We start from the raw sequence: 21,845 nt of genomic DNA, 5'->3' as shown, positions 1-21,845 counted from the left end.
ATATTTAGAAAGAACGTTTTAAAATAAAGAATGAACATTGAAACCATTTTTGGTTAATAACTTAAAGAGTTCTATAAATTTCGGAGAGTTCAGTAGTGTTACGCTACAATACAGAACAACATTGTATAACGGGGAATCTCAGCTGAGAGAGCGACATGATTGATGCGTATATTATTTGATAGTATGTTAAATGATGTATCATTTTCCTCATGCTTGTTAACATTGACAATTATAGGCTTGGTTTGAAGAAATACTGTATCTGCCTATTTTGGACAATTCCCTTCATTAAAGTGTTCTGACTTAAACAAAGTGCCGGAGAAAATGGAAAGGTCACGTAGCAATGGGGCCAGCTCAAAATAGGAAAAATAGATAAATATTAAATTAGAATAAGTAGCTGGCTGATAAATATACTATTTGAGATGTATTAACCGAAGGTTCGTGTGTATATACGAAGTTTGCATACCCGGTACGTCTTGCTTTTCGTATCTCGTTCAAACGACTTTGTATCTCGTGACAACGACTTACGTTTCTCTTTAAAACGACTTACGAACGTTGGATATAAAAGCTCTAATAATTATATTTTGTGGTTATAATTGTTCATATATCTATTATCCAATTATGATATATACCTTTGTTGGCACAGTTTTAAGGGAAGGAAGGATTGGTGTACGAAAATTTTATTTTTTTCACAAACACATTTATGGAAAATTATCAACACTGTAGCATTATGTGACGTAATTTGGTTCCTTAAAACAAATAAATTATCCTGTTTTATTCACAAATGAGTTTGTTTCTTGCCTTTTGTGGGCGCGGCTTTGAGATAATATCTTTTTATCTGATGTCTATTATTGGTCTGTGTTGTGAATCTATACACACATATTTTTTGCTCTTTAAAGGTTATATGCGAGCGTTTCATTAAATGCAATTTTACAATCAGTTTAACAAAACTTACTACATACATGATGAAGAATGTTGATTGATGTAGTGCACATTTATTTTTGCTTAATATTATCGGCTAAAAACTTGTTTATAACCCATTGATTGTCCTTGTCTTAATTGAAAATACATGAATCAGTCATTCATTCATTTAGTGCTTAACATTGCTCAAGGCAAACAGGATAAAAGAAATTAGGTGCAGTCAAGTTAATGCCTTTTTCCATCCAGGCACTTAAATACACCCCCCCCCCCCCCCGTAAAACACAAATGTATTGTTAATAAAGTCAGCCTAGTTGCTTAAGCTCTAGAGGAATTTTCAAGGATATGAAGATATGCTGGTCAAAGAATGGTCTTGTCCGGAATTCCATACCGCCTCTAGAGAAAGGAATAAGGTCTCTTAGTAGGGATAGATTCTAAGCATGAGTGGTGACTTACCAAAATGCTTCTTTGTAATCAATTATTATAGTTTAATCTTGGAGTTTAAAAAATAAATTGAATTTCAATCTTTATGATAATTATGATCATTTCAATTTTAAAATAACTAATTATACTTCTTCAGATGGAGATGTTCCTAGTTCACCATCATATGGTGTGTTTTTTTACACAGTTGATAAGATTCACTAGAATATGCACAGATAACAAATCAGCTCTTGCAGTAAACTTTCGACGGAAAAACTTATAACGGAATATCATCAATTAAGGAAAACTTTCTCAAACTTTGTAAATGGTCATTATTATATTACATGCAAGTACAATAGTAGTCCTAAATCGTTAATTACTGACAGTACTGCTCATCCTGAATTTAATGGTGTGTTATTTTAAAGAAAATTCGTAAAATTAAAATGTTTCCTGCAGCTAGTTGGGCAGATAGACTCAATGAATTGCTGGAATCTCATATAAGCCGTGGATATAATGGCACTACTTCGAAGAGTACTTGCCTTCTGGTTTTTGAGGAAGAATTCCTCATAAAAATGTATATAGTTAAATATGGCGTCCTTACATAACTAAGCTCTCAGCACTTGATTATCGGACTCCACACACTTTGACCAGCCCAACAGCGTTCATACACCGATAATGACATCAACCCCGCAATTCATTCCTTAAATGGACACAAAAAAGCCTTTTGAAAACATTTTTAAACAACTTCAAATATTACAATACTTGTCCAAAGGTTAAAAATCATTCCTCCTTCCCTTAGATAACTGTTGCCTATTGTTTTTTTAATATAATTTTACATGATTTTTATAAAATTATGTTAAAAGCATCATGTCTTAACATTTATCTTCAATATGTTTCATTCATTCGTTTTTATATTGATGTCATTAAAACAGTATTTCTCCACCTCACAGAAAAATATTCTTGTGTAATACGTATCTACAGCTAGTTAAAAAGAAATGTTAATTTTTTAGTGTGTTGGTATATAAAAATACCAAAAGGCTGTTATTAAAAGTCCAAAGAAAGTTAAAGATACCACTATGAACCATCTCTTTAGCAAATCTAAGCCATGTAAAAATGATTGAGGCTGTAAATAAATTCCATCATATTTGAGTGTTGTGATATTTGGAAACAGTTATGAATTAATAAATACATTTACTAAATAGTTGATTCTGTGACATAATGAACGGCTATAATTCTAATTTTATTAACAAGCGACCCCCCCCCCCCCCGACCCCCGCACATACACATGTAATACACCGACGCCCAGCCTTTATCCATTTACATTAGATATTACAAATATGATTAAAATGCGTGTTATACACCTTAAACAAAACTTCAACAGAGCAAACGCCAATGTTCTTCTATTTGTTTCTCAGTCAAACAAGTAAAACATGAAAGCCAGAGTTGAACGATTCACGACATCATCGCACGAGGATGCAGACAACAACAAAGCTATGATAGATACAGTGACAATTGTTTTTCTTTTCATTATTTTACCTACGATAGCAATTCATCATCCAATAATCGTCATCTATGTGTAATACCTGCAAACATTTAATGCATTTCGTAATGGACCATCTAATTAGGTAACCAATTCATGAAAAACGGCATACTCATTGAACAATCTTTATGTGATTTTTTTGTAAACAGTCATCTCTATATGATTTCTGGTGGTCTTGCACCACAACAATAGACCAAACGTGATTAATTCTCTGTTTTGTTTACCGATTCAAAACAGAAATTAACAATTAATTCCTATCAATTATAACAATAATCATTGTAAACGAAATATAAAATTCGAGGTGATCAATTCTATTCTGAATACTAACTAATCTGCTAAAATACAAAAGTAATAGGACACGATCTTGCGTTCTAAATGATGGAATGAGTCTATAACATCAAATTTCATTGGTTAAAAGAATCACTGAGCGTTGTTCAAGGTGGAAGAGAGACGGAACTATTCTAAACGATGACAGAGTGCTAAGTATGTTCTAAAATTTGTATAAATAAGAAACGCAGCACGATGCAAACGCTTTCGTACTATACTTTTAAGATATACGGACATTTTAACAGTTGCAGGTAAATTAATTCGGTGATAAATGGATTGCAATATATGTGTGATTTATGACAGTCTAATATGAAACATTTCGAGGAATGAAATCTTAACTAATATTTTTCCATCTATATTGAAGCATCCTTAATATGCTCGAATTTAAACAAATCGGAGATTTGGCGAACAGTCTTGGTGGCTGTTTTTTTTACTCTTCCTTTGAAGAAGGCAAATCATACGTTTTCTTAATGTTCGTTAGTGTTCGTTGATTGAAAAATGTTTTATTCACACAATCATGCGTCACTTTTTGTGTCAAAGCACTTGCAAAAATGGGGTTCGAATTATATTTTTTATCGTCGACAATAGTCTTAACCTTTTGATTACGGTGTTATTTGTAATATATAATTAGTGAAAGTGTCCTCATTCTTTTGCCCTGCGTTTATTTTCAAACGAAATAAAAATGTTGAATCATTTTCAGATCAAAATGAGCGCCTTGTGTATTCTACTCCTTGCGGTTGTTTCAATCGTGGCCGTGAACGGTCAGGGTTATTCAACGTACGGTCATTCAGGCGGCGGATACAGAAGGCACGGAGGCCACACGGGACACGGGGGCGGACATGGATCCGGTAGTGGAATCGGATACGGCAGGAGATACGGGAGCGGATATGGTAGCCTATCCGGCATGGGATATGGAAGCGGATATGGTACTGGAAGCGGATATGGGAGTGGATATGGTAGCATAGGCGGACATGGTAGTGGATACGGAAGTGGATATGGTAGTGGCGGTGGATACCTTAGTGGATATGGTGGGGGAAGCGGATACGGCAGCAGATATGGTGGGGGAAGCCGTCACGGAGGCGGATACGGGAGTGGATATGGTAGCATAGGCGGATATGGTAGTGGATACGGGAGCGGAAGTGGATACGGGAGCGGATACACGAGTGGATATGGTGGTGGAATCGGACACGGGGGCAGATATGGTAGCATAGGCGGACTTGGTAGTGGATACGGGAGCGGAAGCGGATACGGCAGCGGATACACGAGTGGATATGGTAGCGGAAGCGGATATGGAAGAAGTGGATATGGTGGCGGAAGCGGATACGGCAGCGGATACACGAGTGGATATGGTAGCGGAAGCGGATATGGAAGTGGATATGGTGGTGGAAGCGGATACACGAGTGGATATGGTGGCGGAAGCGGATACGTTAGCGGACTCAGTAGCGGACATGGTATTGGAAGCAGTGGATACGGATCAAGTCATCGTGCTAGCGGTGGTTATTAATCCTCTACTGGCCGTTTCGATTGTAGCTCAGGGGATACACTCAACGGTATTGATTTGTATAGACTAACAATATATGCACCTTGGTTTAAATCCTTACTATATACAATTATTAAAATTAATAGTAGAATTTCTTTGATTCATTGCTAAAGACATGGAAGGATGTTTGAACGAGTGTAGCATGATGGTCTATATCTCTTTTCAGATGATACCATCGTTACGGATGCTTTCAATGAAAGTTGTGCTGGAGAAAGTTTCTTTGTTGTTCTGTTGTTTTACATTTTTATAAACTAAATAAAATCGGAAATAAATAATGGGTTAAATTGCTTACTTTGTCAACAACGAAATTTGAAACCATAGTTTATAATTTGCAACTGAATACATGATAAATGTTTGTTACTTTTGCAACCAATAACAGAGCTCATACATGTTACTTTTAAGATCATTTAAACTACTCCGGAGCTTAGACATTTTAATGTGCATATCTTAACCAATGGCAGAGGTCAGCTATGTGTGTTCATCGGAGGATTTTCAACCAACGTCAAAGTACGCAAAATTACTTATTGCCTGATGGTTTAACTCGGCAAAGTTTAATAAAAAATCAGGACCCCGTCTTACGAGTGCTCGTGTACAACCATAATGTTACGAACAGAATCTATGCTGTAAATGTCCTTACGGTATTGTTATTGAAAAGCAGCTTATGCCCTAAACGGAGTTACGCCTAGAGAGTTAAGCCTTACGATCTTTATAAAAACGGAGTTACGCCTAGAGAGTTAAGCCTTACGATCTTTATAAAAATGGAGTAACGCCTAGAGAGTTAAGCCTTACGATCTTTATAAAAATGGAGTTACGCCTAGAGAGTTAAGCCTTACGATCTTTATAAAAACGGAGTTACGCCTAGAGAGTTAAGCCTTACGATCTTTATAAAAATGGAGTTACGCCTAGAGAGTTAAGCCTTACGATCTTTATAAAAATGGAGTAACGCCTAGAGAGTTAAGCCTTACGATCTTTATAAAAATGGAGTTACGCCTAGAGAGTTAAGCCTTACGATCTTTATAAAAATGGAGTAACGCCTAGAGAGTTAAGCCTTACGATCTTTATAAAAACGGAGTTACGCCTAGAGAGTTAAGCCTTACGATCTTTATAAAAATGGAGTAACGCCTAGAGAGTTAAGCCTTACGATCTTTATAAAAATGGAGTAACGCCTAGAGAGTTAAGCCTTACGATCTTTATAAAAATGGAGTTACGCCTAGAGAGTTAAGCCTTACGATCTTTATAAAAATGGAGTAACGCCTAGAGAGTTAAGCCTTACCATCTTTATAAAAACGGAGTTACGCCTAGAGAGTTAAGCCTTACGATCTTTATAAAAATGGAGTAACGCCTAAAGAGTTAAGCCTTACGATCTTTATAAAAATGGAGTAACGCCTAAAGAGTTAAGCCTTACGATCTTTATAAAAATGGAGTAACGCCAAGAGAGTTCAGCCTTACGATTTTTATAAAAATGGAGTAACGCCTAGAGAGTTAAGCCTTACGATCTTTATAAAAATGGAGTAACGCCTAGAGAGTTAAGCCTTACGATCTTTATTAAAATGGAGTAACGTCTAGAGAGTTAAGCCTTACGATCTTTATAAAAACGGAGAAACGCCTAGAGAGTTAAGCCTTACGATCTTTATAAAAATGGAGTAACGCCTAGAGAGTTAAGCCTTACGATCTTTATAAAAATGGAGTAACGCCTAGAGAGTTAAGCCTTGCGATCTTTATAAAAATGGAAAAACGCCTAGAGAGTTAAGCCTTACGATCTTTATAAAAATGGAGCAACGCCTAGAGAGTTAAGCCTTACGATCTTTATAAAAATGGAGTAACGCCTAGAGAGTTAAGACTTACGATCTTTATAAAAATGGAGTAACGCCTAGAGAGTTAAGCCTTACGATCTTTATAAAAATGGAGTAAAGCCTAGAGAGTTAAGCCTTACGATCTTTATAAAAATGGAGTAACGCCTAGAGAGTTATGATCTATGAAAATGGGGCCCAGGATATTTCTCTATTATGAATACATGTCACAAAGTACAGTTGGGGGTAAAACGAATTTTGAGTATTTTTCTTTAAAGCCCTTTGAAATATACTGTCGAAATATTAATATGAAAATCCCACCACAAATGATTTGAAGAATATGTTTTCCAAATTGAAGACATATATTTCCTCATATATTGATCACAAACAAATTTTAATCTTCTTACTGTATGAATGTCCCTCTTTATAAAATATAAACATATCTTCCACGACCCCTCTATACCTTCGCACGAAGCCCATTCATAAGACACATTACATTAAATAAGTTCACCATGCATCAGGCAACTATGATTCATTGAGCCTTTGAAAACATAGCTTAATGATTGATGGAATACTGAAAATACTCGTTGGCAAGTTAAAAAAAATAACATCATCGATCGTCCGCGTACTTATTCAACTGTATCCACTACTGAATAAATTTATATAAATAACTTTACATTTTGTGCATGCGGAATGAATGTGTATATGCAACTTATTTACATGTGACAAAACATAATGATGTTAACTATATTCTATTAAGCTAAGTGCGCAACGCGTTCGTCAATATTTACATTGTCCAGTACATTTTTGTACACAAAAATGGTACTCATTTTGCAATAATTTATTTCGCTGAATTACATGCGTAGTTACATCGGCCATTAAACAGAACAACCTTCAATTTTAAACATAAAACAATATTAACAATAATGGAATGTATGTTCCTTGTAAGAGCTGTTTAGTTCTTTAACTTGTGTCAGTGAATAGTAAATTGGTGGGGGTCGAATCTGCGACCCCTGGGTTGACAGTCAAACGTCTTAGTAGAAGACCACGTATCCGCAACAATGTGGGTTCAATGACAACCTTGGTAATTCATTTATAGAAAGACGAATCATAAATATTATGGTTTGTGTCTAGTGTTCTAGGTGCGAACAGAACTGCTGGGGTACGTTTATACGCGTGAAATACATATTTGTACATGTATACGTATGTGACTTGTGTTAAGGCGATTCAATGATACAGAGGTCTTAATAAACAGTACGTTATGTTCTGCTCTGCTTATTATATTTGTTCTAATGAGTAGGTTTGTGGTTTGTTTTTTGTGAATGTACTCTATTAAAAATGTCACTGTATTGTGGCCATATTTTGTTTTGTGCGTTAAACAAGACTTATTTAGATTTAATTGCTTTTTCGATTGCTTGCGTGTTTAATTTGATTCAGAAAGAAAACACCTTTATTATTGTATTGCTAATACGCACAGCCATTTGACGGAGCTAGTTTACACTTTATCAATCATAGAATTAACGCTGCATGTTTTAAAACACATCAAACCAAGTGATGATCAATTATATGCCCTGAGGTAATATAGTTAAAAGTAAATATAAACGTTTTATGACACGACAAATAAATACATCAAATTACAGCATTTAATACAGCCATTGGTTAAACCATTGTGCGTCATCAAATTACAGCATTTAATACAGCCATTGGTTAAACCATTGTGCGTGATAATATAGATAAAACGGTTAAATATGATGAATAAACGCTAATATGTACGTTAACAGTTGTTGAAACAAACAAACGAAATGTTTTTGTTATCTATTGTTTTTGATGAGTGCTAAGCTATATGTTAAGATATATTTTGTGTTTGCTTACTGATATTTAGGATAGGAGAAAAAATAGACATGTGCAGGTAAGTTTATTAAGTGTTTTATTAATATGAACATAGTTATCTGTAACATCGGATTAAATAACATCATGAAAGCAACACCAAACAATGTATAACCTCTTCATGATAAGTGTGTTCCACTTGCACGTATCATAATGAAATGAAACTTCGACATAGACACAATCGTTTATCTGGCCGTTGGGAGAGGCAAATTATATCATCAAGTCTTTGGAACAGGATTAGGCTCATAGCGAATTCTAGAGATGCATAATAAAAGGCTTATAAAACCATTGGCAGAGGGACGCAAACAGACTTCGGAAGAAGAACACTGGCTCATCAGGACTTCGGAAGAGGCACGATGGCTGATGAACACTTCGGGAGAGGCACACTAACTAACAAAGACTTTGGCAGTAGCTTAATTAGAGGTTAATACACGGCGTAGCCGGGCCGTTGAGTGATAATTGGCCCGAGTGACTCATAATGGCCCGAGACGTAGTCGAGGGACATTATGAGCACGAGGGCCAATTTTTACTCAACGGCCCGGCTTCGCCGTGTATTTACGTCTTTAATACATATGTATGTTTTTCTTATTTGTAAGTCTACAGTTTGCTTTTTAAAGTTTACCTGCTATCTAATTGTGCTTATTTTGCTCTCGCTTGACAACGATGAGTTAACTCACCCTCAAAATAAATTTACTTTTATTTCGTTTTTGAGAGTGAGCCAAACAGGCAAACAGCATTTTGTTGCCACTTTTATGTTCCCATTTCAATTTCAATTGATCACTATGAACAGTCCACAACGTCTATCCGAATTTTTCTGTACGAATCACTGACATCTTTCGGTTCATGGTCTGAATAACTGAATTCAATTCAATAAACGTGAACACCTAGCAAGTAGAACAACTGTTTGTACTTAGATAAACCAATAGCTCGTATTAATAATGTCAACATGTATGAACAGTTGCTGTTTTTCAAGTAAATTCAATTTTGCCGCTCCCTTTGTTTTGTTTTTTGAATGTCAACGCAGAATGAAAAACTCCACCCTAACGGTCCACACTGGTTATCAAACACTAGCATATCTTCCTAAACTGCGTTCGCCTCCCTTTAAGATTTTAACAATGAATATGTTCAAGCAGATCAATAAATTTTGATAATTTAGTCAAGACATTATTTCACAGTCGCCAAAATTCATTTTAAGGCGAAAATTGAATTCACGTGCAAACGTTCTACGGGCCGCGAAATGATAATCGATAATCGGCCCGGGCCGCAAAACTGATAATCGCTGAGTCATGCAAAATCGCGAAATCCCTGTACAAATGTGTTACTATATATAGTAACATATGTATTAACTGCTTTTAAATTTAAAATGTTGAATGATTTCACAACAGTTAGGCATAAATGTTCGTTAAATAAAATTGTTATTATCATTTTTGCCTTAAATCTTCTTCTCCTTGCAGCGGTCGGTTTCTTGTCCGGTTACTGGCAATAGCAACTGCTTAATCTTACTTCGGTCCCTAGTAGCCATTCTTTGTCAACGGACATCGCCCGGGATGGTATGGCGGCCATACCTAGTATTACAGATGTCGCTTGGGAATGTATGGCGTTTATTCGTGTTATGGTGAATATCGCCCTGTCATTGTATGCAGGGTATTTCTAAAATGACAGGAATATATGGCCGCCAATCGTGATATAGCAAATATCGTCACTGAACTTATCGCGATTGTTCGTGTTTTGGCGAATACCGTCATGGAATGTATTGGACATTCGTAATATGGCGGATATGAACCTTAACTCATTATAAAAAGTAAGTCTTAGTTGATTGTAAAGTTGCATTGCAACACAATATTGGACGAATATATAACAACGATTTTATCTAAGTGTAAGGCATCCCTCGCCTCAAATGGATGGTTGAAGACACTATTCCTAATTAGAATGAATTTTCAAACTCTAAAAAATGATACATTTTTAATTTTACCTTATATGGCAAAATCAAAAATAAAACTGACGCAAAGCATTACATACGTCATTAATATTCAAGTATTTCGAAATCTTAAAAAAGATAGTGTTTTATTGGTTTGTAAAAGAAGTTCAGTTATGATTTCTGTTTAATTATTCCTTCAAAGTGAGGCTCAAGAAAATCGAGATTGCAGATTAAAAAAACACACACAATAAATTAGCACATACGTGCCCATGCATTACATCTTGGACGCATATTTCTAATTCGAAAAAAAAACTACATTTTTTAATGATATTAATAGTTTTTCGATTCTTTAACCTCTTGTCCGCCTATCTTTTTGTACTCGTCTCTTGTTTTATATCGTGTTATACAAGACAAATGGAAAATAAACCCACACATAATCGTATTTCCAGTTATAAGCAATGTCGAAATGCTGTTGACTGATTTCATATTAAAACATACAATTAGCCAAAACCATAGTGTACATACCCATATATTTAATATAACTTATGTTTTAATGTGAATTGTTTTCAATATTTGTAAATATTGGATTTAAGGGTCTTTTTATTCTCTTGAAATAGTATAAAAACAGGTATATAATGACTTCATTAATTTCTGTTATAGGTCATACATCATTACTTGATATTGATGATTGCTAAACAAACAGCTTTCAACTAAAAACGTCTCCCCGACAAGTTTCATGTTGGGGACATTTTTCAATTTGTGTTAAAATTAAGCGTATTAATATCAAACATTAATTGACTGACTTATTCGAAGAGAAAATCGTACATTTAAGCTTACATTCCAATAATTAAAGGCGTATACTATGCTTTCGGGAAAATGAGGTCATGTGTTTAAATACAAGAAAATTATTGTTCGTTCAACAAGTTACGTATGTTCATGCCCAATTATACATGGTGGAGTGCCTTTAACTAAATAATAGTACGATGAAAACTACAGGTAAGGCCCGGTAGTCAAATATGTATTTAGTATAAGGCTTGTTTTAATTTTAAAAATAAGGGTCCAAACGACTTTAAACGGGAAACACAAACTTAGAAAACAACACAGACTATGAATGCATAAAATATGATTGCATTATCTCATTAGAACGGACATTAACACACGAGTTCACTGTAACAAGAATTCTGAAGACGCTTTTTAAACTTTGCTTCATACATTGATCATCACAACATCTTTGTCGTTGTAAAAAAACACATTTCAATTAAAACATACTAATGTTAAATGACAATTGTCCGAATATATCGTCCATTCATCTCTGTTACAGGCTGCTCCGGACTCAGTTCTTGATGACAACCGCAGCTAAATTAGCAAACTCCTGCTTGGTAATCGTACCATCAACTGAAATAGAAACAGCGCCGAAGTATGACAATCCATAAATGCAATAGCAAGACAAACAAGCAAGCCTACAAAATAGTGATATGTTTTTGCTATAATACAGAGTATGGTTGGCAAATGTTTGTGAAAACATCACCTAATGATACAAAACTGTGCTTGAACTATAGGACAAAAACACATCTTAAATGAGACTTGAGTTAGCATTTTAATTACTTTTTGACATACCACTGATTATTTGAAAGCTATCGATACTTTTGCGGATTGTTGTCGATATATTTTCCTAAAATCTCCTGCGGTCTATTTAAGAATCACATACATAATTGTCGTAACAACATTACATCTCAAGAACATACCTTTGAAGAACTCCGCCAACTCCATGAAATTCCTGCTTTGACTTTCCGATTTCCACTTGAAACCAAACTGCCTCCGGCGTTTAGACTGACCCCATTACCGAAGTCCCTGACGGGAAATAATGAAGAGTATTAAATATAATCTACATTTTTATCTATGAAACTTTTTTGTCAGCTTTCGATAACTACTAATTTCAGTCAACATACGTGCCATCCACATTTGTTTTTTCGCCACGTAAATTGGTTTAATGCCATCCACATTTGGTTCCCCGTGAGCTAAAAGCACGATACCTTCACTCCTCCCGCTTGATATTATAATTTTATTCTAAGTATTCTTTGAAATATAATTATCTAAACTATAAGTGTTTTATTTATAATAAAAATAACTTAATGTACACGTACATGTGCAATATATAATATAATAGCATTAACAATTATGTTTGTGTTTATTTTATGCTTGTTAAGTTGAGGTTTGTATAGTTTGACGTTAAGCTGTCTATGCTTAAAACAAGATAAATGATCAGTTATGTTTAGCTCAGTTATACTTTTTGTGCTGCTCTGCCCCTATCTTTATGAATTTAACGAACAAGGAGCACTTTTAGCATCTAACCTAATATGTTTGGAGCTTCCGTATGACCTTTTGTTCCGAAACAACTTACCATTTACCAAATTGTTGGAATTAATTCATAATTGATTATTATTTTCAACGCTTATTGGTTGCGAAATTGAACACATCATGAGCAGCTACACTTTCCGTATCGTAACATCGTTAGTAATACAACCAAGAGGTAATACATGTTTCATTTTGTTTTCATTTTTAATATAAGATAATGGAGTAACAAGATTGATGTAAATAGTAATCGACGAAATGCTTACTTTGACATGCCCACAGTTCCATTAACCCGATCATCATTGCTGGCTTCTACACATACGCCAACAGATGTGTTATTTTTCTGCGCCAGGACAATGTGTGTTAGACATAGTCCGAGTATTAAGCAGCTGTATCCGGTAACACAACCCATGTGTCTAAAAATGTTATGGATGCTTCAGTTGAAAGGAGATATTCTGATACATTGTAGTCTGTTCATGATTTTTATTTACGTTAATTCTCTAGTATGCCTTATTCCTGTGCCTCTGAACGAATTCTTAATCTTCTGAATATATGGTTGGACCATATATTTTCCATAGTAGTATTTACTATAATACACATACTAATGGCTATGAGAAAAAATGTTGGTATTGGAAACTACTATATAAAGCAAGGCCAACCAAAGACAAAAATTGATATCCTATCGTTTATGGTAAGAAACACATAGTATATGCATGTTAGTATTTGCACGTACAGTAAATATTAACTTAGGATGTCATAGGAAACATCGGAATATTATTTTGATAAAAAAGAAACAAACTATCTTTTTTACTGTTACTATTTATGATTAAATCTGACCGTATGATAGCTTGCGTTTTGAATCATGATAGTAGATATTTGACCACTTGTATATATAGGTTAGATTATATATATATTCCTTTAGTAATCAAATCATCATGCAAACCATTTTTTACAACACAGAATTAATTATTTTTCCTTTTTAGCGAGTTGATGAAAGTTGGATGAAAAAAGTTCTGGTGTGAAAAATAAAAACTATGGATACTAATGTATAAACCGGCATAGAAAGTAAATAAACAATAGTCTCACCTTTTGACGACTCTACCAGACAAGTGTTGTAACATGGGCAGCAATTGTATCAACAACGATACCTTCTAGTGTGTGTTCACTGTGTATATACCTTCACTTTAAACCGCAGGGAGTGTTTTTTAATATTAAGACACGGGTATTTTTCTAAATTACCAGAATAAATGTTTTGCATTTCCTCAAACGTGTTATATTAAGAATTCATATCAAAGTTATGTTTTTTTTTAATTCATGGAATGGTTAGCGACAATGAAAATCCTGTCGATGATTAATTATCAATTGTCTAGGGAAATTTTCTGACATCATCTATGATAAATAATAATATATATATATACGTTCGGTAAAGCTTGGGGAATTTATGAATAATTTTAATATAAATAATCTACTTTTGATGCTTCAAAATCAGTTTCTCTTTCATCAATTGATGTCAATTGAAATACAGAATACAGGGATAGGCACAGTAGCCTAAAAATAAACAAAGTTCCTGATTAAAGTCACAAGGATCAAGGTTATTAATGCATACTGAAATTCCCCTATAATAAGAATGCAGTTTATGTATTATAAGAGATATAAATAATCTAATATTGCGCTATCTGTGAAACATTTTTTTTTTAAATATTTTTTTACACAAACTCTGCTTAATGACTCTTGTTGGCAAAATGTTGCGCAAATGTGTGGTCCTACTTTGAGGGCGAAACCGGACTTTCCGTTGAAAACCCACTTGTCCGGCTTGGTCATCGCACTTAAAGCTCCGACATTCCTAGGTGGGAAATCGAACCCAGTTCACCTTTGTCGAGAAGCGAGTGAGCGCAAACCGTACACCACTATACTTTATGTTTTTCTGAAGCGTATGAGACAAACGGAACTATTATGTTTACAACATTCCTATCAATAACCGCATAAGAAAACAACAACACTAAACTGCTCTTTAATATTTAGTTGCAGACTCTTTAATCTTTGGAAAAGGTGAACAAACTCAAGTTATTTACATTTTATTGAGTTTCTAGTGAAACAAAAACATAAAACTTAATGTTATCATTTTTTATAACTAAATAAACCATAGCTCACATAGAAATGGCTTTCATATTCACCACAACATTATATTGTTATCAAAGTGATTGCAATTCATCTTAATAAGAGCTCAGGCTTTAAACTACTTTTTCGTTTAAGCCTTGAACGATATATTGTCGTTCACGGTTTGAAAAACACCTAAGCTATTGTTCATTGTAATAATAAATTGTGACATAACTGTGTTGACATCTTGTCTTGATAAATATGTTAACGAAAAGCATTTCATGTGGGAATACTTTCTCTCTAAAATATTCGTTTAGTATAGCTATATAAAATCGTTGCAGCTTGCAAATGCATGTTAACAAATTAAATTAAATGTCTATGAGTTTTATTTTGATCATCTGTGATTGAATTCTCTATACAAACACTTGTTGTTTTAAAAAAAAAGCTCAAAATGGAATTGTAATTCAGAAAGACTTATTTTTGATATAAAGATACAAATGTTGTAATGAAATGTTAACTTAAACACAAATTTAAAGCAATGTTGTAGGACAAGATCTCTAAGACATCTGCGGCAAATGGCGCAGGAGTGTTGGTTGCAGACAAAACACTTCGAGTGAGAAGGTTGTTGTCAAGTTATGCAATTAATTATGAAGCGTTATTTGTTATACCCCCTCGTCTGCATGAAGTCAATAAGTAGTTTCTTCTTTGACAAAATAATTCACTTACTGAAACGTAAACTACGTCTGAGGATGACTTTTTATATTTCAAATTTTAGCGTATTGTGACGTTTGAAGATGCGATAGGTTTTAATACACGAGAGTAAGAAAAAAAGAGAAATATGTAATATACAATTTTCAATACAATCATCAAAAATAAACAACGCCCACGATAAATAAAAAAAATTATATTACAAACAACCTTTATACGCAGGTCATACAGGATTGAACAACATTGTCAAAAAGAGCTTAACAATACTTAAACGAAAAAGTATAACTTTTTCAGGGGCTTGCGGACATAAATGGTTGTGTACTTTGTCTTAATGCATATATATATATATATATAAATGCATGGAATAGGTCTCTCACCAGTGGAGAAGAGAGAGAGATGAATAGATTTACGGTAGTGGTTGTGTACTTTGTCTTAATATATATATATATATATATATATATATATATATATATATATATATATATATATATGTATATATATATATATATATATATGCATGGAATAGGTCTCTCACCAGTGGAGAAGAGAGAGAGATGAATAGATTTACGGTATACAAACATCGTACATATCACAGGCAAAACATATTTCTTTACAAAATAAGATAAAATAACACTGGTTCACAGACGTTATGTCTACAATAGGTCACGAAAAAAGCTAATATTGTCAAAAGTTCAATATTTGTGCAAAATTCATTTATGCTTACTGTAAGACATGTTGCGACTTTTATGTAAATACGTCCATCTTTAGACTTCGTTAAATCGGAAGTAATTTCGTTACATTTGTTTCCGAAACGTTTGTCATCCAATTAAGTACTGCCATGAGTTGATATTGAGTTCCAAGTTTGATTGACTTAATTGTCTAAATTCAGAGTAATGAAACAGTAACGTATTTAATTGTTTATTTAATAGCGAAAAACGAACTTTTTGTGCTGACATTTTTCACCGCAAAACGATATAATTGAATTAGTTATGATACGGTATTATCTATTATCGACTGATTAACAAGGCAACAAAGGAGGTATCGATAGATTGCAACCACTTGTGACTTATATATGTGCAGAACTTCGTATTGAGTAATATTTCAATGTATCGAAGTTTCACATCGGATCGAGTTTTGCGCATTTGCTAATTTCCGCAAACTATCGATTAATTCCTTTTTTCGGCTGAACGGGCGTTTGTGAAGAGAATGATAGGTTGAAACAATTGGGCGTGGCTTAAGGATTCTTCATTTTTACGACGGTTGTAGAACAAGTTATTACAACAATATATTTATCTCTCTCGTTGGCTCGATGCCGCGCGAGAGTGTGGTATTTTGCTTTGGGAAAAAAACGGAGTTCCCCGAGATAAACCCTTTCGATCGGCATGATGATCACAAACCAGACTCACATGCGCCCTGACCGGAAATTAAACCAGGGTCGTCTAGGTGCTGAGCGAGTGGGCTAACCACTGCTGCCAGAGGACGAAGAATTTTAATACATTCATGGCTGCCTAATTGTCTCGGAATCTTCGGATACTAGATACGTTGTTTAAACATGGTGAATTGTGCACATAATACAAAAATACAAAATCAAATGCAATAATTGCCATTGAAGTCGAAAATAATCTTAAATAAAATCCCACATTTGTAAATAGTGAATAGATGCTCGAATTCAGCCATATATCTTACAAATATATCTCATTTATTTAATACCAAAGTAATTTTGTTTTAAGTTTTGATCATTATGCCATTCTTCTTTCCACTATTGTCAAACTTGACACACTAGACAGTTATCCAGAGTTTGGTCAGGGTTCTCGCTGCATTGTTTAAATTCCCGTTCACTAAGCCGGACAAAGCTTTCTTTTCTTCAACAACATATGACCATAACCTCGCGTAAAACCATACAAACGAGACATACTGTTGTAATAACCCGTTCGGCAAACATTGTTGAACAATTAAGTTCAATCCAAGCAAACTCCAGTTGTTTGATAACTAGCCTACATGTTGGGAAAAACAACTTTAGTGACACAAAAAACAAGGATATTCATGATACGAATTTTTTAGTTTTATTAGATTAAACATATTCACCTTACAAAGATAAAACAATTGCAATCATATTTAAATGGATAATACAATTCCCACACCTGCCATTTCATAAGTTTATATTTCCTAAGTGACCGCATCATGGGTGCAGTCAACAAAATTATTGTTTACAGGGTTAAAGGGTATTTATTGGTGCGACTGAAGATTACATTCAACTCGATAAAAGGAGAGAAGGTTTCACTTGCGGTCGTTATACGATATGAATTAAATAAAATATCAGATAATAATCGGAATTAAGATATTTTCAAGAACATGATATTTTCTTTGTTCATTCGATGCATTAAATTACGCCGGTAATATTTATGTATAAACTAGACGTGTATTTTCCCCGATAGTTCACATGTGGAAAAAAATAATAGTATTCAATTCTGTCTGGAGGCGTTTTATCTCTGATTGAGTATCTGGTCATTGATCAGTTTGCATATCCAAGCTTATTACTAATGTTAACTTCTGGTCTCTTTCCTGTTATTTACTATGAATTATAGGTGTATTGAAGGAATGTCTTTAACGAAACAAAGATTTACATGAACTTTGAACATTTATTCACAGGTTTCGCGCTTATCGGCCTACGATTGACGTCAAAGTAATTTCAACTAATATTACTGTTTTTGAACTTTAAATGAACCCATTTTACAGCAAATGGAGGGTAGCGGTATTAACTTAATTAAATGCAATTATCTGTTGTTCGAGGATACGTATCTGGACAAGTTTAAAGCTTCGTTGAAACCGGATATACGATTGTACTGGAACAATAATTTGAGGACGTTTTTTAATCTTTGCTTCATTTATTGGTTATCAAATCATCTTTGTCGTGATGGGAAAATACATCTCAAATTAATACATGATTACGTCAAATGGCATTAGCCCAAGATTATGGGAAATTTCGCTCTGTTAAAGGCTGCCCCGGAAGCAGTCGTTGATGACTACAGCAGATAAATTATCAAACTCTTTCTTGGTTATCGTACCATCAACTGAAATAGTTAAACGCAAATTATTACAATCCATCAATGCAACAGTAAATCAGGCAATACTACAACCTGGTGCAGTTTTGTATCATTTTGAATAAGGTTATTTTTCCATTATTCGTGAACCATCACCATATGAGACAAAATATCGCTTAAATATGAAAGAGGTATATAAATTATGTACTTATGTATAATACGTTTTATATCGTGACTTAGCTAAATGGTACATCTCCACCAAAGAAATAGCAATTTAGGAGAAATTTACTTTAAACTATTCCTCACCAGTTTTTCTGTCCAGAGCATGAAACAGCATAGCAGCCGCAGTGTTATTTCCAAAGATTGACATCATCTCTTTCTTTGAAATTCTGCTATCTTTATCTTGATCATAAAAGTCGAATTCACAGGGATCAGCCATGAGCGTCACGTTGAATCTTTGAAAGTCCTGATTAAACGGAAATTTAACGTTTACGGCATGATGTTATTGCAAAGCTTTACGAATAAATGATGAAAAAGAGGCAGTGAGCGTTTATTTTAAAGCATTTAACATATATAACCACAAATTGTAAGCCAACATTTGATTCAAGAATAACATTTGTTATAATTTGAATTACCAATTGACATATAACTATCGAATCGGAAGCCATCTTTAATTTTGCTGATTGTGGTCTATAAATTTGCACAAAAAACCTCTGTGCTCTATTTAGACCTTACTTATTCAACTGATATATTATTGCTTTAATAACACTTAACCTTATGAACCTTCAGAGACCTTCGCCATCTCAATGAGATCCCTGCTCTCGCTCCCCAATTTCCCCTTGAGTCCACGCTGCCTCCGGCGTTTACACTGACCCCATTACCTAAGTCCCTAAAGGGTTGGTAGTGATGAGTATTAAATATAACCTACGTGTTCAAGTTAAAACTTCAATAAATTGTCTTGATAAATGTTCAGTTCTGTTTAGTTCAGTTATATTTTTTGTGTTTTGCTTCATCCCGTTCTACATGAACCAAATGAAAACGAAATCATTACGTTTTGTTTTATATAACCTGATGTGTTTGGAGCTTACGAAGGACAATTTGTTCAGAGTTAACTTATCATTTACCAATTGAACGGAAGTGACCGCCAAACTAAATGCTTCCATTTTCCCAAAATATTTTTTTCAAACACAAGACAACACCTATTCAAGTAATTTGACATTGATTACGTTCAACGCTTATATGTTGTACAATGTCCAATCAAGAGCAGCTATAATTTATGTTTAAGTATCGCTCATAAAACTACCAAGAGGTTATAAATGTTTCATTTTGTTTTTATGTATAACTTAAGTTCATTTGTGAAGGAAGAAAATGGATAAAATATAAATCGAAAAAGCGCTTACTTAGACACGTCAACAGTCCCCTTTACACCACCGTTCTTGCTTGCTTCCACACCTACAGCAACTGACGTGTCTTTCTTCTGCGACAGGGCAATGTGTGTTAGGCAGAGTCCCAGTATTAGGCAACTATATCCTGATAGTACCTTATCCATGGTTCGAAAAAAGCAAAGAATGATAAAGTCAAATGTAGATATTTTTGTACATTGTAGTTCATCTTTGTTTACGTTGATTGTCTGTTATGCATTTGTACTATGTATCTGAATAAATTCTTAATGTCCTGGCTTTTGACTGACCCATTAACTTTCCATGGTCGTATTAAACATTATACATGTATGATAGTATTTGCATGTACAAAATGTCATAGAACCTAACTGATACATATCCTAATAAAATGAAAAATATCTGTTTTACTGCTTAATAAAAATGATTTAATAATTTATATTTTAGCGTCTTTAATATTAATTTATATGTGGATGATAATAGTTTTGATGTGAAGCATGCACGTATAAAAAGTGTATAATCCGGAATAGAATCTAAATAAGCAACATTCTCACCATTTGACCACTCTACAAGACAATTGTTGTAACACTGCAACAGCGATACCTTCTCGTGTGTGTTCACTTGATATATATACATTCACTTCAAACCACAGGGATTGTTCATATTAAGACACGTCAGGGCATTTTTTCTTAATTTCCAGATTAAATGTTTTGCGTATCCTAAAACGTGTTATATTAAAACTGTCATATAAATGTCTATCCTTTGAGTTCATGAAATGGTTAGTGATCATTAAAATCCTGTCTAGCATTTTGAAATTTGAACTGTGTAGGGAAAGTTTTTGGCCATCATTTCTGATAATTACGTTCGGTATAGCTTGGGAATTTTATGAAGAACTTTAATTACACATGATCTATTGTTGTTAAAGGATTCTTTACAATAACTTGTTGCATAATTGCATATCATTAAAGCAATGTAGAATACACGGAAAACCAAGTAACCTTAATGTCAACCAAGATCCTATTTCATGACCCAAGGATCAAGGTAAACAACGAATACTGTAAATCCCCAAACGCGCACATCTCAGAGTGAACATCATTATTCATGTTAATAATAAAGATGCAGTTTTTGTTTATAAGATTTAAAAGTCAGATCAGTCTCTTTGCAAAACATTAAGTATAAAATTTATTTAGTTTTCAACGATTGTGAAGGAATGTAAAAATTATTATGAAATGTTTTACAATGTATTTTCAAAGTTTAAAGACGTCAGTTTACAAGTATATATTGTGCTGGGAAAATCACTCATATGTTCAAACTAAATGTGAAAATGTAGAAAAAAGAACAATAACTGAAAAAATAGCAAACTTTATTTTGACAAAACAACAACAACAACAACAACAACAATAACACATATTCTAAACAAACAGCATATCAGTATGATTAAAATCTCGTCATAAACTTTTCACAATTATCTTTTCAAGTGCCCTTATCAAGTATTGTTAGCGGTCATGTTCTATACCTGCCAAATGTTTGTTTATTAATAAATATGCTTCCTGGAATAATGTTAAATTATGACCTCAAAGTTATCATAGGGTGTGTGCAAGATTCGTGTATTCGGGACCGGCGCTAGAAATTGACTCATCGACTTCTTTAGCTTTAGATTCAGCGTCTGAATATTTTATATGAAAATAGAAGATAAAAATAGACGGGACTGAGCTTCGACCTAGACTTACTGCCGGTTTTCGATCTACCACTGTTTAACTGTATTAGCGTATGATTTACGTATCCGCCGTATGCTCACGTATCCGCCATGACCGCATGTCGAGACGGATACATGTTTACTCACCGAACGCACGTGATGCAGGTCACAAGGAAAGCATCGTGTCGTAATAATCCATTTAATAATATACCTGCCT

At 34.0% G+C, this 21,845-nt stretch overlaps 3 protein-coding genes across 3 annotated transcripts; 1 reads left to right on the top strand and 2 right to left on the bottom strand.

Moving 5' to 3' along the window:
- Positions 1-3,323: 3,323 nt before the first annotated feature.
- LOC128206357 (keratin-associated protein 6-2-like) lies at positions 3,324-5,029 on the top strand. The gene is made up of 3 exons (XM_052908749.1): positions 3,324-3,453; positions 3,903-4,752; positions 4,909-5,029. The coding sequence occupies exon 2, from the start codon at positions 3,909-3,911 to the stop codon at positions 4,704-4,706; it is 798 nt and encodes a 265-aa protein (XP_052764709.1). The 5' UTR covers positions 3,324-3,453; positions 3,903-3,908; the 3' UTR covers positions 4,707-4,752; positions 4,909-5,029.
- A 3,980-nt stretch (positions 5,030-9,009) lies between these two features.
- LOC128206289 (uncharacterized) lies at positions 9,010-13,838 on the bottom strand. Its single transcript, XM_052908655.1, has 4 exons — positions 13,776-13,838; positions 12,956-13,105; positions 12,083-12,188; positions 9,010-11,732 (listed from the first exon to the last, which is right to left on the bottom strand). The coding sequence occupies exons 1-4, from the start codon at positions 13,808-13,810 to the stop codon at positions 11,694-11,696; spliced, it is 330 nt and encodes a 109-aa protein (XP_052764615.1). The 5' UTR covers positions 13,811-13,838; the 3' UTR covers positions 9,010-11,693.
- Positions 13,839-17,552: 3,714 nt separating this feature from the next.
- Positions 17,553-20,663, bottom strand: LOC128206803 (uncharacterized). The gene is made up of 5 exons (XM_052909487.1): positions 20,487-20,663; positions 19,936-20,075; positions 19,310-19,424; positions 18,842-19,001; positions 17,553-18,565 (listed from the first exon to the last, which is right to left on the bottom strand). Exons 1-5 carry the CDS (start codon positions 20,487-20,489, stop codon positions 18,486-18,488), a joined length of 498 nt encoding a protein of 165 aa, XP_052765447.1. The 5' UTR covers positions 20,490-20,663; the 3' UTR covers positions 17,553-18,485.
- Between the last annotated feature and the right edge of the window lie 1,182 nt (positions 20,664-21,845).

This window comes from Mya arenaria, chromosome 10 (genome assembly GCF_026914265.1).
Source record: "Mya arenaria isolate MELC-2E11 chromosome 10, ASM2691426v1".
Lineage (NCBI taxonomy): Eukaryota > Metazoa > Mollusca > Bivalvia > Myida > Myidae > Mya > Mya arenaria.
The sequence above is the reverse complement of the archived record's forward strand: the minus strand, read 5'-3'. Positions and strand labels throughout refer to the sequence as shown.

Excerpts from the sequence above, each read along its gene's own strand:
- LOC128206289 (XM_052908655.1), bottom strand. The coding sequence starts at position 13,810 with ATGTTACAACACTTGTCTGGTAGAGTCGTCAAAAG. Across the intron at positions 13,106-13,775 it reads TCTGGTAGAGTCGTCAAAAG|ACACATGGGTTGTGTTACCG; the intron begins GTGAGACTATTG and ends TAACATTTTTAG. Across the intron at positions 11,733-12,082 it reads GTTGGCGGAGTTCTTCAAAG|TTGATGGTACGATTACCAAG; the intron begins GTATGTTCTTGA and ends TTTCTATTTCAG.
- LOC128206803 (XM_052909487.1), bottom strand. Across the intron at positions 19,002-19,309 it reads GGTCTCTGAAGGTTCATAAG|GACTTTCAAAGATTCAACGT; the intron begins GTTAAGTGTTAT and ends CCGTTTAATCAG. Across the intron at positions 18,566-18,841 it reads TGCTCTGGACAGAAAAACTG|TTGATGGTACGATAACCAAG; the intron begins GTGAGGAATAGT and ends TAACTATTTCAG.
- LOC128206357 (XM_052908749.1), top strand. The coding sequence starts at position 3,909 with ATGAGCGCCTTGTGTATTCTACTCCTTGCGGTTGTTTCAATCGTGGCC.